At 50.3% G+C, this 14,496-nt stretch overlaps 1 protein-coding gene across 1 annotated transcript; it reads left to right on the plus strand.

The window, feature by feature from the left end:
• The first annotated feature begins 7,872 nt into the window (after window positions 1-7,872).
• On the plus strand, window positions 7,873-10,760 carry FAM167B (family with sequence similarity 167 member B). Its single transcript, XM_066638995.1, has 2 exons — window positions 7,873-8,184; window positions 10,089-10,760. Exons 1-2 carry the CDS (start codon window positions 7,873-7,875, stop codon window positions 10,350-10,352), a joined length of 576 nt encoding a protein of 191 aa, XP_066495092.1. The 3' UTR covers window positions 10,353-10,760.
• Window positions 10,761-14,496: the final 3,736 nt, after the last annotated feature.

A 14,496-nucleotide genomic window follows, 5' to 3' on the forward strand; every position in this document is an offset into this window, starting at 1 on the left:
GTATAAACTGCTTTGTGAACTGCTCTGGTTGAAAAGTGGTAGGTAAGCATGAATAATTATTGGGTCCAATTAGCAATGCATGTAAGGTATTTTGTTAAAAAGTTTAAAACACTTCTAACCTTTTAAGGCAGCAGATTTTTTAAAAAAAAATCTATTTCAATAGAAGTGCTGAGAAAAACAGCAGATGCAACAAGGGGAGGGAATGCCTCCAAAACGGCATCTGTTATGAGACTCGAACCCATCACATAAAAAATGGGACGTTTGCTTTCCATGTCAGTTTTTTCACCTTACGCAGATTTAACTGGCTTAATTAACAAGCGCAGGCATTGACCGCATGGATTGGACTGCAGGTTTCCACCAGGCCTCTCAGCCTGAGCCTCACCAAACCAAACACAGTGCCCCACATGTGCAGCCTGCCGCCTGCCAAGAGCTCATCAGTTCCTCTGGGGTCTGCAGCCTGTTGCAAGAGCAGGAGTTCTCTCCAGCCCCCGCCGGGCTGCAGCGCGTGGCCAGTGGGTGGGGTTGTCAACGGAGCACTGCAAGCCCCAGGCATGCCTGCTGTTGTGTTTGTCACACCGATTTGATGCCACAGCTTCAGCCGCCACGTGGAGGTCAACATCACCTGCTCACATTTGCATGGCGAGCTAAAGGCACAGTTACAGAGGTCTACTGAAAAGTTGGCCACCCCACTAGTGGGCCCTGCTCAGCCTGATGGGCCACAGCATATCCTGAGCCTGTGCAATTACCCGAGAGTTGTGCTGCGCTTGGACAACTGAGGCAGCTGGCTCTGGCAGATTGGCAGGAGATGCCCACCCCTATGTGCCCTCTTCCCCCTTGCTGTTCTCCCACTCCCTGGACTGGAACAGGAAGAGAGGGACCAAACAGAAGAGGAAGTGTGGAAAGCAGCACCACTCCTCTCTCTCTTCCTCTCCTCCACACTTCCTCTTCCACTCCATCTGTTTCCTGCCCCCATTTTCTTTTCTAGTCCAAGGAGTGGGAGGAGGAGAGACTCACCAGGTCAGGAGAGGCCAATATTGGGCGTGCGGCCTCAGATGCTTGGAGGTCTTCGGCCAGCCCTGTTTATAACAACCACCCTGCAAGGTAGGTCAGGATACCAAAAAGAGTGGCCACCACAGAAGCTCCTTTCATGCTCCCTGAATTCATGTGCAACCTTGAAGATGCATTTTCCTGAGTCAAATCGTTGGCTCCTCTAGTCCTCTGTGGTCTTCTCTGGCTGGCAGGGTCACAGGGTGGGGTCCCTTTCCCAGCCTTGCTACCACATACCTGCCAGTACCAGGGATGGAACCATATATGGGCCTCTCTGTATTTGGGAGAGATCTTTCCTTCCACACTATGGATGCTAAAGACCCAGGAAGGATGCCTGCCCCTGGCCCGCTGTTCTTACCTGACAGCTGGGTTGGCCACCAAAACCCCAGCAGAACTGGCTGGAGGAGATCTTGCTTGTTGACACTCCACTCGGGGACCCAGCACCTATTGAGGAGGACCAGAGGGGCACAGAAGGCAGGGAGTCCCAGCATGTGCAGTGCAAACCAGGCACACAGAGGATGATGCCAGCCCAGAGACAGCTGCTTGGGAGAGCTTTCAACAGCTGTGGGGTTTTTTTCCCTCCTGCTGAGAATTGCTAAGGAGCTGAAGCATGTAAGATTTTGGATTGTGAAACAGCAAGAGGAACTATACATATTGCAGTGTGGGAGAGGCTGAGAAGGGGAGAGACTCAGAGAGAGAGAGAGAGAGAGAGAGGATGTTGGGTTTAAGGTGGCCTGGCGACAATACGTGCTTTCCATTTATTTATCTTTTCCTCTGACTGAGCGGATGGAAGGGAGCACTGAAGATACTGAGATAAACTGGTGATGTGATCAACTCCATCAGTTTGTAATAGGGTGGGTGTCATCCAAGTGCCGAAGCAGACAGATGGGTGAGGAAATGGGCTCCAAGATAAGGAGAGAACCACAGGAACTGAAAGTGGGGGAGGAGGAAAGAGCTTTCACAGGCTGAGAAGCAGCCGGATAATCAGATTTCACCCAGCCTGGCATAAGGCATGCTGTCAAGTTGCAGGGAGTCCCAAAAGAACCAAGTTGCATCCATGCTTAGTGAACTGAAGGCAAATCTTAAGTCTTTTCATTTAACATATGAACATAAGAGTACCTCTGAGCATATGCAAAGAGCATTCCCCAACCCACAGAAGGACCACAACCAGCCCCCAACACATCCAGCAGCAAAGAAGCCCCAGACCATAGGATATGTCTTTCCAAGCCCCTGCAGCATCTCAGTTAGCTGCAAAAGCACTGGGCCAAAACCACTAGGCTCCCTGGCCAGTCTGTCCTAGAGATTGTCCTAGGGGCTGCAGTGAATTCCCCCAATTTGATCTCTATGGCAGGAAGAGCTTCACTTGTTGGATTTCTGCCTGTGTCAGGCAACCGATAATGGCACATGGACAGAGCAACTGAGAAAGGCAGCAATTGTACTGTACAGTTGCTGAGAAAAAGGATCCACAAATATCCGGTGGCAAAAGATTTATTTGCCTGTACTACAGACAGTCAGGGAGAGAGAGCGGGTGTCTCAAGGTGATCTGCACTGAATAGAGTTGTTCCTGTTTCAGACCCTTATAATCCCGCAGAATGTAGATTAGATTATAGATCAAATAGAGTCTCTGGCTGTAGCTTGATTCTGCCTCCAGCTCTTGAGCACAAAGTCCTTTGTGCAACAGAGAGCAGAAGTCACACGCAATGTGTCTGTTTTTATATCCTCCAAGCTGGAGACTCATTTTAGGTGGTGCAAGAGGCAAGAGACAGCAGAAGCCACCGGAAACGCAAAGGGTAGCATGCCCAAAATGCGCCATTCATGCTGCCTTCCTGTCAATTGTCCATCTGGTCCAGATTTTCTGTTCCACCTTAAATGCAGGGCAGCAAATGAAGCAGCAGTAAATAAGCCAATTTTTTTTTAAAAAAGGACCAGGCTAGGCCCTCTGAAGTCCAGCTGGGGATAAGTGACAAATGACAGCCCTCCACAGGCGGGGCTTCTAGAGCTCTGGGAGGCTCCCCTGGGCCATGCCTGCTGGGCATGGGATTCTAGTGACCCATCTCTCTTCCGGGAGAGCATAGCTCAACCCTTTCCTCCCTCTGGCCAGTCTGTACCTTGCAAACTGTCCTGGAGAGAATTTTCTCACTTAACAGCAATTGTGTGATCCCCAAAGCCTGTTCACACATTGCTTTCAGTTGGCATCCTTCAGTCTCGGAAGACTATGGTATCGCGCTCTTAATAGTGGTTCTGGAACAGAGTGTCCTCTCCAGTGCGCAAAGCCTGGGTAAAGTAGGTATGGAGGATAGGCTGTTACCCATGCAGCAAATCCCCCCTCTCCATGTCGCTGAAATGGTCCAATGGAAAGGCAGAGGCCAATACGGTTGGTTCCAGCGGCGTCGCAGGAGTTGCCAGAACATGACTGTGTTCAGCCATGAACTGCCTCAGGGACTCCGGTTCCGGATTTTGCCTCGAGGGTGACTCCTGAAGCCTTTTCCATATCTGGATGTAGCCACAAGGCAGTGGAGGTTTGGGATCAGAGTTTTCCTTCTCTCAGACGAGCTGCCTTCCCAGGCTGACGAGTCCCATCTACTTACGACAAGTACAGCCAAACTGAGGGCCTATTCTTATCCCCAGCCCCCAGGGGTATGCTTTCAGTGCGTGTACAATATGGGCACATGATGCTTGATCTATAGAAATGTACACTTGTTCACAAGTTACATTTGACACACAAACAGCAGCAGCACCCTTAATTAGCATTACGTAATGAAAGAGACTCATTGTACAAATGAAAGCTTGTACCGATGAGTCACATAGAATGCACGAGTGTATACAAGCACCAGCACAAGTATACAATGTAATGTGTGAATAGCCCAAATGGCATGAGCAGCTGAAAGCAAATGATTAGATGTGATTAGCATCTAATCATTAGATGCATTAGATTCTGCATTAGATGCATTAGATGCATTAGATTCTAAGCATTAGAAATGATTAGCAAATGATTAGATGGTTAGATGTGGACTCACCTCTCTGCATTACAATCTCTGCACATGAACTGGAGGTTGTCCATGACTTTGTGTATCTTGGCTCAACAAACTCCGACACTCTTTCTCTCAATACTGAGCTAAACAAACACATCGGTAAAGCAGCTACCACGTTTTCCAGACTCACAAAGAGAGTCTGGTCCAACAAGAAGCTGATGGAACATACCAAGATCCAGGTCTACAGAGCTTGCGTCCTGAGTACACTTCTGTACTGCAGCGAGTCATGGACTCTCCGCTCACAACAGGAGAGGAAACTGAACGCTTTCCACATGCGCTGCCTCCGACGCATTCTCGGCATCACCTGGCAGGACAAAGTTCCAAACAACACAGTCCTGGAACATGCTGGAATCCCTAGCATGTATGCACTGCTGAAACAGAGATGCCTGCGTTGGCTCGGTCATGTCGTGAGAATGGATGATGGGCGGATCCCAAAGGATCTCCTCTATGGAGAACTCGTGCAAGGAAAGTGCCCTACAGGTAGACCACAGCTGCGATACAAGGACATCTGCAAGAGGGATCTGAAGGCCTTAGGAGTGGACCTCAACAGGTGGGAAACCCTGGCCTCTGAGCGGCCCGCTTGGAGGCAGGCTGTGCAGCATGGCCTTTCCCAGTTTGAAGAGACACTTGGCCAACAGTCTGAGGCAAAGTGGCAAAGAAGGAAGGCCCACAGCCAGGGAGACAGACCAGGGACAGACTGCACTTGCTCCCGGTGTGGAAGGGATTGTCACTCCCGAATCGGCCTTTTCAGCCACACTAGACGCTCTTCCAGAACCACCTTTCAGAGCACGATACCAGAGTCTTTCGAGACTGAAGGTTGCCAACATTCCAGATGTGTTGGGTTTGCGCTGTAGTCTTTGCACACCATTGTGGGGCAAGGAGGGAGAAATCATTTCAACATCCCTGATTCATAAAGACTGGAGAATGGCTTGGCTGATCAGACCAAAGTTATTCAATCCAGCCTTCCTCTGCTAGCAGCCAATCAGATGCCTTTGGAAATTCACAGGGGTGGTTCACCCTGAGACCTGGGCCCATGAGCTGGGTTGGCCCATAGGAGGTGCTTGCCCCATCTTTCTGCCTGCCTCTGTTGCATGGATCTGGGAAAACTACAGAAGAGAGCAACCAAAATGATTATTGGACTGCGGCAGCTCCCTTACGAGGAAAGGCTACAGCATTTGGGGCTCTTCAGTCTAGAAAAGAGGCACCTGAGGGGGGACATGATTGAGATGTACAAAATTATGCAGGGAATGGAGTCAGTGCATAGAGGGGTGTTCTTTTCCTTCTCACACAACACCAGAACCAGGGGACAGCCACTCAAATTGAGTGTGGGGAGAATCAGAACAGACAAAAGAAAATATTTCTTTACTCGGTATGTAGTTCATCTGTGGAACTCCTTGCCACAGGATGTGGTGATGGCATCTGGCCTAGATGCCTTTGAAAGTGGATTGGACAGATTTATGGAAGAAAAGTTCATCACAGGTTCATGATGGGTACAGGTAACCTCCTGGTTTTTAGAAGCAGGCTGTCTCTGAATGCCAGGTGCAAGGGCGTGGCAACACGATGCGGGTGTTGTCTTGTGTGCTCTCCGAGGCCTCTGGCGGGCCATTGTGAGATACAGGCAGCTGGACTGAATGGGTCTTTGACCTGATCCAGCAGGGCTCTTCTTTTGTTCTTATGTCCTCCGCCCGCCACTCCCTTTGCCTAATATATTTGAAAAAATCAGCCTGAGATAGTGGACATGTGTGTGCACCCACAGGTAGAAACCTAGCGTATGCACTGCACAACCAACAGTCCCTGCAATTGTCACCACCATCTCCAACCACAGTGACAACAGAAAGTGTGGCTGACTGCTTTGACAAAAAAGATATCTTATGTATGGCGACTGCAACACAGGAGCCATTCAACATGTATTCAAGTTCATTAAAGAAGACTCCACTCCACTGAAGTGCATCAGGAGGTGATGTTCTTCCCTGGCAGCAGGTGCTGCTGGTGCTGTTCTTGTGCTGTACAGCATGCTGTGGTTACAGGAGCAGCAAAGTTAGGCAAGTGGACCCATAAAATACTGGGCAAGTATGGAGTCAGTGTGTATGTTTGCCTGAATCTAGCCTGGGGTCATAGACAGACTCCCACTCATCTCCCACTCTCTCCACTAGCATCCCCTTGTTCCAGGAGCAGCTCCTCTTTCCAGCGTCTCCTCTGACTTGCTGAAGGAGGCCATGGTTTGTAAAGCTGGTCAAGGACCTCCTGACATGAGACCATGGACTGAATGTCTTCCCCACCTCTGATCCAGCCGTGTCCCAGCCACATCCATCACTGCTCCCCGCAACCAAAAAGGGGATGATGATGGAATGGAACAGGAGAGAAAAGTCATAGGAGAGCAGTGACCAAGCATGGAGATGCTCTAACCCAGTGGTTCCCAAACATTTTATCACTGGGGCCCACTCTTTAAAATGACACTCTCTTGGGATCCGTCTAGTTTTACAAGACCAATTTAAAAAACAGCAGTTTCAACTTACCAGCTGCTCAAATCTCTGTTTTTATCCTTGTTAATATGGTGGGAGAGAACCACCTTCTGGAGCATTTGCCCAGCTCCATATTCATCAGATTGGGACCATCCTGATGGCCTTGCACGTCCCTTCACCTGGTCTTCAATAAGAGCCAAGGCACATTTGCCTACTCACTAAATGCGCACGTGTGGCTCAGTTTCATTTTCCATAAGGCTCAGTACATACACCTTGTCAGCCTGGGGACACACACACACTTCCTTCTTTAGTGTTTTTTGAGGCCTGTGTTCATCAGATCGGGACCATTCTGGTGATGTTCTCCATTTCTCTTGGCTTGTCCTTCAAAGTGGACAGAGGCACATTTGCCTACTCACAAGTAAACATGGGTGTATGTGTGGGGGGGCAACAGACAAAAGAAAATATTTCTTTACTCAGCGTGTGGTTGGTCTGTGGAACTCCTTGCCACAGGATGTGGTGATGGCGTCTGGCCTGGACGCCTTTAAAAGGGGATTGGACAAGTTTCTGGAGGAAAAATCCATTACAGGTTACAAGCCATGATGTGTATGTGCAACCTCCTGATTTTAGAAATGGGCTATGTCAGATGCAAGGGAGGGCACAAGGATGCAGGTCTCTTGTTATCAGGTGTGCTCCCTGGGGTGTTTGGTGCACCGCTGTGAGATACAGGAAGCTGGACTAGATGGGCCTATGGCCTGATCCAGTGGGGCTGTTCTTATGTTCTTATGGTGGGGGTTACTTCTAGCACATGAGCAACTAGAAGTAAGCATTCCCACCTCCATCAGTCATCTCAAGTGATGGTCAGCCTGGTGACCCCTGATTATTTGATGGAAAACTGCCCAGAATCTGCAGAGATGACCTTTTAACCCCTCCTCCATTTCAGCCCTGGGTGGAGGATGACTGTCCTTTCTCTGCTGATAATGGAATCGGGAAGGGAGGGCTTGCCAAGGGACTAAATGAGTTTACACACTTTCTCTCTTTCATGTCCTCTTGGAAACTTCCTTTCAAGGCACAGGGTGTCTCCTCTTAGGTGGAGACAATAATACAATCTTTTTGTTGTTGTTGCTTTTATTGTTTCAGCCCTCCATTAGCCTCTGGATAATTAAAGTTCCTGCCTTTAAAAAAAATCCCAGGGCTTTATTGTTCCAAGAATAAACCGCTTCTGTCTTTGCACGCAAACAGGCATATATATATGTATGTGTGTGTGAGGACAAGGGAGAGAGTCAGCTGGTAGCCAGCCTGGAAACGTCTTTCTCTGCCTGCTGGTTCCTGCCATGTCTCTGGTGCAGTTCAAGGAGCTCCTCGGGGAAGAGGAGTCCAGCTTGGAGGAGGAGAACCTAGACAGTGTCAAGGCCTTGACAGCCAAGCTGAACCTGCAGACCCGGCGGCCTTCCTACCTGGAGTGGAAAGCCCGTGTGCAGAGCCCCTCCTGGAAGAGCGGGCTGAAGGAGGGTGTGCTCCAGAGCCCCAGGGAGACACAGGACAGAGAGGTGACTGGGGGTGGCAGCCAGACACAGGTGCCACTGAAGACGGTTTGTGGGTTCCCTACAGTGGAAGATGCCTTGAAGTGGCTCCGCCTGGAGCTGGTGAGTCTCTCTGCCCAGCTCTGTGGCTAGTGGGAGCAAGAGCAAGAAAGGATGGGAGAGCTTCCACACTTTGCATCTCCGTTCCCAACAGTGGCATAGCTAAGGGGGGTATATAGCCTCAGGTACTACACCTTGGGAGGGTGCAAACCCACACCCATGACAACAAATCCCAAAACATCTGGAAGGAATTCTGAGGTGCCTTAGAATTCCTTCGATCAACGTCTCTCAACCAGTGATATGGGGACCACAAGTGGTACTTGAGGTGGTGTCTGATGGTATTCATGGGGCCCCTGGACACCTGCCGCCTGGCAGTGAGACCCGGAACATGATGCAATGAATAGTAGTAGGAGGTTCAGCTTGGTGGGCAGAGCTCCAAAGCCTGCTTCTCAGCGCTCAGAAAAGCCCTCCCTGAGCCTCTTATTGGTGTTTACTGTGCCACATCTGGCCTCCCAACCTAGAAGTAACTGGCGATGATGTCAATGCCAGTTACTTACAGTGGTACTTCGAATAGGTGGACCATGTGAAATGGTATGGCAGAAGACAAACCTTGAGGAACGCTGCCTCCGAAGGCCTCCCGGGTCTTAAAAAGGCACTGTCGGTTTTTGTGGAAACTGGAAGTGCCTCTTAAGGCCCCCAGGAGGCCTTCTGAGGCGCAGGGAGGCTGTGCACAGGAGCCCCTTATGAGTGTTAAAAACTTTTGTGTCCCAGGCGCCAAATCCTTAGCTATGCTACTGGTTCCTGAGGAAGCCCCAGGGCAGTCCTGAGAGAGAGGACCTCCCCCATCTCAGACCTGTCACATCCTTGACATGGATAGACCTTCTCCCCTGTAACGACCTTTGTGGGACAGCAAGCCCCGTTGGTCAGCTGCTCTCACCGGTAGGACAGTTGTGCAGCTGTTCAGCCTGAAGTGGCCAACCTGCTGCTTAAGCTGAGGCAGTGACAACTGTCACAAGGACTTCCCTGATTCAAAGTTCACCTCTGCCATCACCTCGCTAGATCGGCTGTTTTCAGCCAGTGTGCGGTGGGAGTTTGCAAATGGTCTCCAGGTGTTTGGGGAGGGGTCATTTGTTTTTAGGGCCATTAGGGGTCTGAGCCCCCTCCCAGCAGGACAGTGTGCCTTATCAATTGTCAAAAAATGGATGGTGTGCCTTCACAAGGTTAGTGACTTGTCAGTGTGCCGCGAGACGAAAAAGCTTGATCGTTGTTGCGCCAGAGAGTGGCAGGCAAGTCGCATCTCAGCCCTCTTTCCCCTCCACAATACTGGGCTCCCTTTTAGGGCTGTCGCAAGGCCGCCTAAGATAACGCATAGGAAACACCGGGAACACTGTCAGGCACCACACCGGTCTTATTCACATTTTGCTTCTTGAATGGTTGTTCCCAAATGCTTTGCAATCCCTCTATCAGCACCACCAGAACCTTGTGGGGTCGGCCATTAGTAGAGGTGGGAGAAAATGGTTTTATTTCTTTCGCAGATTTTGATGTTTTCCAAATGAAGAAGGGCAGAAAATGGTGTTATTTGTTTTTATTCAGAATTTACATTATAATTATAAATTATAATCCCTTTTAAGACAGACCAGGGACAGACTGCACTTGGTCCCGGTGTGGAAGGGATTGTCACTCCCGAATTGACCTTTTCAGCCACACTAGACGCTGTTCCAGAACCACCTTTCAGAGCACGATACCAGAGTCTTTTGAGACTGAAGGTTGCCAACTTACAACTTACTAGGTGGTATCATGTCAGCAGATGCAGCTATAGTCATTAGATACCCATGCAACCCCTCATTAGATGTTAAATAAAAAGCAAACCAAATGGGTTTCTGGTGAGACTCAGGTACTTGCGTCAGGAGAGTCCTGAGCATTTAAACATCTCTCTGAAACGGGCGCCCTTTCTTTTTTTTGCCCAGCAAGAAATGCAGGCCCTGGACCACCAGCTGGCGCGGCAACTGATGGCTCTTCGCAACCAGATCCACCGCCTCAAGATGGAGCAGGCCTGCCACCAGCACAAGGAGATGCTGGACGACGTTACTTTCGAGCTGGAGGGCTGTGAGGAGGACTCCGACCTGCTCTGTGACATCCCACCCAAGGCGGCTTTCCTGTTGTCCACCCCGCTTAAGCACATCGGGGTCACACGCATGAACATCAACTCCAGGCGCTTCTCCTTGTGCTAACAAGCTTCGCCCTGTCTCATGCTCGCTTCGGTGCCTTGGCAGGGAATGTGCACAGCCCTGTCACAACTGCAAGTGAAGGACTCACAGAGAGCAGCCTGGCTGGTAGTTTTTGCAGCTCTTGGGCTGGAGGGTCCGTTTCCAGGAATGGTCCTGGCAGTGGGTGGATCGAGGTAACTACTTAGGTTAGCACCAGGTTGCACCAAATAATACTCCTGGGGGCCAGATGTCAAGAACACCCCCAGAGGCATTTTGGAGATGGTCTGAGGCATGGGGAGGCCAGGCCTCAGATGGCCTCCAAAAGGCACCGCCTTCTACCCCCCAAGGCGTGGTACCCAGGGCATTTAACTCCAGCCTCCCCTAGCTGTGCCAATGCAGCTCAGAAAGTCAAGGAGTGACCCAGGGAGTCTCAGGGTCTGTCGCTTGTAAAGACGTCTGGAAAACGCAAAATCCTGGGCTGAGCCGGATGGCAAAAGAATAACCAGAGTTGTGTTGCTGGCATCAGCATCGTGTTTTCTCTAACAAAGCCTGCTCACTCAGCACAGCTCTGCTCCTTTATTGTGTTGCTTGATTTAAAAAAATATACTGGAATTTTGGCTGGGAATGGAAGATGGTGCAAATGGGGGAGCAGGCAGGTATTGACTGTAGGGAATCAGCCACTACAGTGGATGATGGGGAGTGAGTGTGTGTGCGCGTGGGGCAACAGGGAGTATTTCCGCTCCCTATTCCATTCTTCTTGTTGATTGGATGAATATTGAATATATTATCATTCAATGACCGTGTGTGTCTAACCAGGAGGCCCCAACCTCCTGCTGCCTGAGACAGTGCACTGAATGCCCCCTCCCTGGCATCACACCAGGTTCTCTTCTTTCTCCACCCTGAATTTGAAATGGAATAGGATGGGTGGAGTGGAAGAGGATTTTGGAGGAAAGAAGAGTGGCGGGGCTAGAACAGCAGAGGCGCTCTGTCCTCCCACTCTCCTCTCCTCCACATGTCCTCTTCTGCTTCCTTTTTCTCATAGTGTATACATAGCTTCATGTATCTCATAGTGGCCCACCAGATGCCTCTGGGAGCACACAAGACACAACAAGGCAACTTGCGTCCTGCTGCCACTCCCCTGCACCTGGCATTCCGAAGTAGCCTCTTTCTAAAACTAGGAGGCTGCACGTGCCCATTGTGGCTTGCAACGTGTGTTGGATTTTTCTTCTAGAAATCTGTCAGTCCCCTTTTAAAGGCATGTAGGCCAGATGCCGTCATCATATCCAGTGGCAAGGAGTTCCTCAGACAATCACATGCTGGGTAAAGAAATGCTTTCTTTTGTCTGTTCTAATGTTCTCAGCATTCAAATTACCAGGTCATTTTCTCAAGTCCTCCTGGACAGTTCAGTGGTGTTTTGTAACTATTTGCACACTGTGCAACAAGGAGTGTTGAAGCAGCCTCCCCTCCAGCCACCCGCGAGCAAGTTATGCAGCTGCCTCTATGTGCCTGTAGGTCACTGATGACTTTTGCTGCAGAGGAGCCTCCAAAACTCACTCTCAGAGGAAACTTCTGAGTCACACCAGAAGGCAAGTGGCAGGGCCACCTCCTCCGTAGGAGTAATATTGGCAATGCTGGTGATCGTCCTTGCTGCTGTTGACAATTTTTCTATATGGGGAGGGGCTTTGGAAGTGGCAAGTCAGAAGCAAACCTGGGAAAGTGGGGCAGAGACTCTCTAGCGCAGGCAGCAGAGCAGACTCTGGGAGGGCCAGACGGGCCCTGATGACAATGAAACTGACTGGGGAGGTTGAGGCTGATGACGGTGTTGAGATAAAGAACACTTGAGGTCCTGACTCAGCTGGAAACAGAGGTGGGCGAAAGAAAGAAAGAAAGCGGTGCTTTTGCTACCAGAGCCCAGGCAGATGCCATGCGGGAGACCCATGAGCAGATCACCCCATGTGGACACCTGGAAGGCATGGGTGGACTTGGAATTTGGAACAGTGGGGCAGGGGGTGTTTGACCCTTCCCCCTGCACTGTTTTCAAGATCCAAGTCCCCAGCCCCAGCAGAGAATATTCAGGCACAACAGAGGTATTTTAATGTTCTTTCCCAGGCTCACAGAATCACGGGGGTGCCCATTTAGATTAGGAAAGCGAGGGGGGGGGGGTTTAACCCCTCCACCCCCTGCCCCAGAGCTACTGTTCTAATCAAATAGCAGAGCTGCCTACGACTGTTCTTAGGTTAAAATTAAAACATCAAGACCCAAGTGCTGACCTCTCTGTTTTGGCCCTTACAAATGTTAAAAGTTAATAGGGCTTCAATATTCAAACAATTAATTAGGTTAACATATTTTTCAAGGTTTAATGGACTACAAAAGGACCCTGATTCATCAGGCAGAAGTACAGATGTATGTCTATGATCTATGAACACCCGGCTAAACATAAACTCACAAGCCTTATTATAACAGTACTGTGCTTTTGTGTGGGCAAACCAGTCCTAACCAGCACTGGAAAAGGCAGGCCGAGTGGCCTGCGCTGTAATCAGCACAGGTTGGGAAGTGGCTGGAGGGCAAATCAGGGTAAGGGGAAATTTTTCCTCTGAGTAACTCTCCAGCCACCCCTATGGGGCTACTTGCATCTGCCCCAGTAAATTTGCTGGTGCAAATCTGAGCGTCCCGTGTGAGGCTGCTTGGGCCAGGCATTGCCAGATGGTACAAAGTAGGGGTGCCTGGCAGGCTGGGGGAGAAGGCAGCTTCTGCTTGGGGATGGTCCCTGTTTGGGGCCCTTCGGGAGGCCTCAGGTTGGCTCAGGGGGAGGGGGTTAAGTCACCCTGGTCCTCCTCCCTGGCATAGCCCTTGCGACTGAGTCCTAGGAAGGCACTGTTGTGGACACAGCCTTCTGCCTCTCCAGCCCTGACTTTCCACCTTCATCATGGGCCTTCTGTTAGTTATATAGGCTGCTTCAGCCCCACCCCTTCCTTATTGGGGAGGGCATAAAAGGGACCCCACCCAGGACATCTCTCCCTCCTCCCGGACCTCTTAGTGGTCAGGTCCTTCTGGCCTCCCACCTTCTCCCCAACACCAGGTGCTCCAGTCAGGGAGAGGTGCCCTGCCAGTGGGTCTCTCCCAACGAGCTGGAGATGTGGGAGGTTGTCGGGCAGACATGCCTGCCCTCCCTCTTGCCTGGCCAAGCTGCCCTCCCCTTGTGTCTCCTTGGACCCCTCACAAGGTAAGTCTGGCTCTGGCGGGGAGGAGGACACCACGACATACAACAAAGCACCATCACTGCCACCACAACTGAGATGTGATTGGTCAGCCTTGTCAAGCGGCTCCCCTGGTCCAGTGCCCGGATTAGTCATCCTGAGCCCACCTCTGACCCAGAGTGACTGCCGCAGTCCTGTGGACAGACAGACCCCGTTCAGAGCGATTGTTTTAACTCGTAGGCAAATGCAATTGATAAGTTTGCTAGTGCAATTAATAAGATAATTGATGAGACACTAAAACTGAGTGAGTTGAAACAGACAAAAGAAAATACGTCTTTAACCAGCATGTGATTAGTTTGTGGAACTCCTTGCCACAGGATATGGTGATAGTTTCTGGCCTAGATGCCTTTGAAAGAGGATTGGACAGACTTCTAGAAGAAAAGTCCATTACAGGTTACAAGCCATGATGGGCAGGTGCAACCTCCTGATTTTAGAAGTAGGCTAATACCAGATGCAAGGTAGTGGTAACAGGATGCCGGCATCTTGTTGTCTTGTGTGATCTCTGAGGCGTCTGGTGGGCCACTGGGAGATACAGGAAGCTGGATGAGATGGGCCTTTGGCCTGATCCAGCAGGGCTCGTCTTATATTCATGTTTATCGCGCATATCAATAAAGATGATGCTTGGAAAACCAAAGAGGTTGAAAAGACTTCATCAGCCTGAATTAAACACACGGCCTACAAAAACTCTTGCTCTTAAGATACCAGCAGTGCAATAAGGACCCCATTTTTTTTTCTTTTTTGGTCGTTTTGTCCTGATTTTGTTAGAATGCTGCTGCTGTCATCTCCTCCATGCCTGTCTCCCCCTGGTATGCACATCTTTGTGCATCTTGCTCATACCCTGTTTCCTGCCACCCCCATCGCTTGTTGTCGAGCATTGGCTGTTTTGTGGCTTCTTCCCCACCCGCTGCAAA

This window comes from Tiliqua scincoides, chromosome 10 (assembly GCF_035046505.1).
Source record: "Tiliqua scincoides isolate rTilSci1 chromosome 10, rTilSci1.hap2, whole genome shotgun sequence".
NCBI lineage: Eukaryota > Metazoa > Chordata > Lepidosauria > Squamata > Scincidae > Tiliqua > Tiliqua scincoides.

Bases quoted from the DNA above. Each gene is read 5' to 3' on its own strand.
- FAM167B (XM_066638995.1), top strand. From the start codon at position 7,873: ATGTCTCTGGTGCAGTTCAAGGAGCTCCTCGGGGAAGAGGAGTCCAGC. The intron at 8,185-10,088 runs GTGAGTCTCTCT...TTTTTTGCCCAG, and splicing joins AGTGGCTCCGCCTGGAGCTG to CAAGAAATGCAGGCCCTGGA.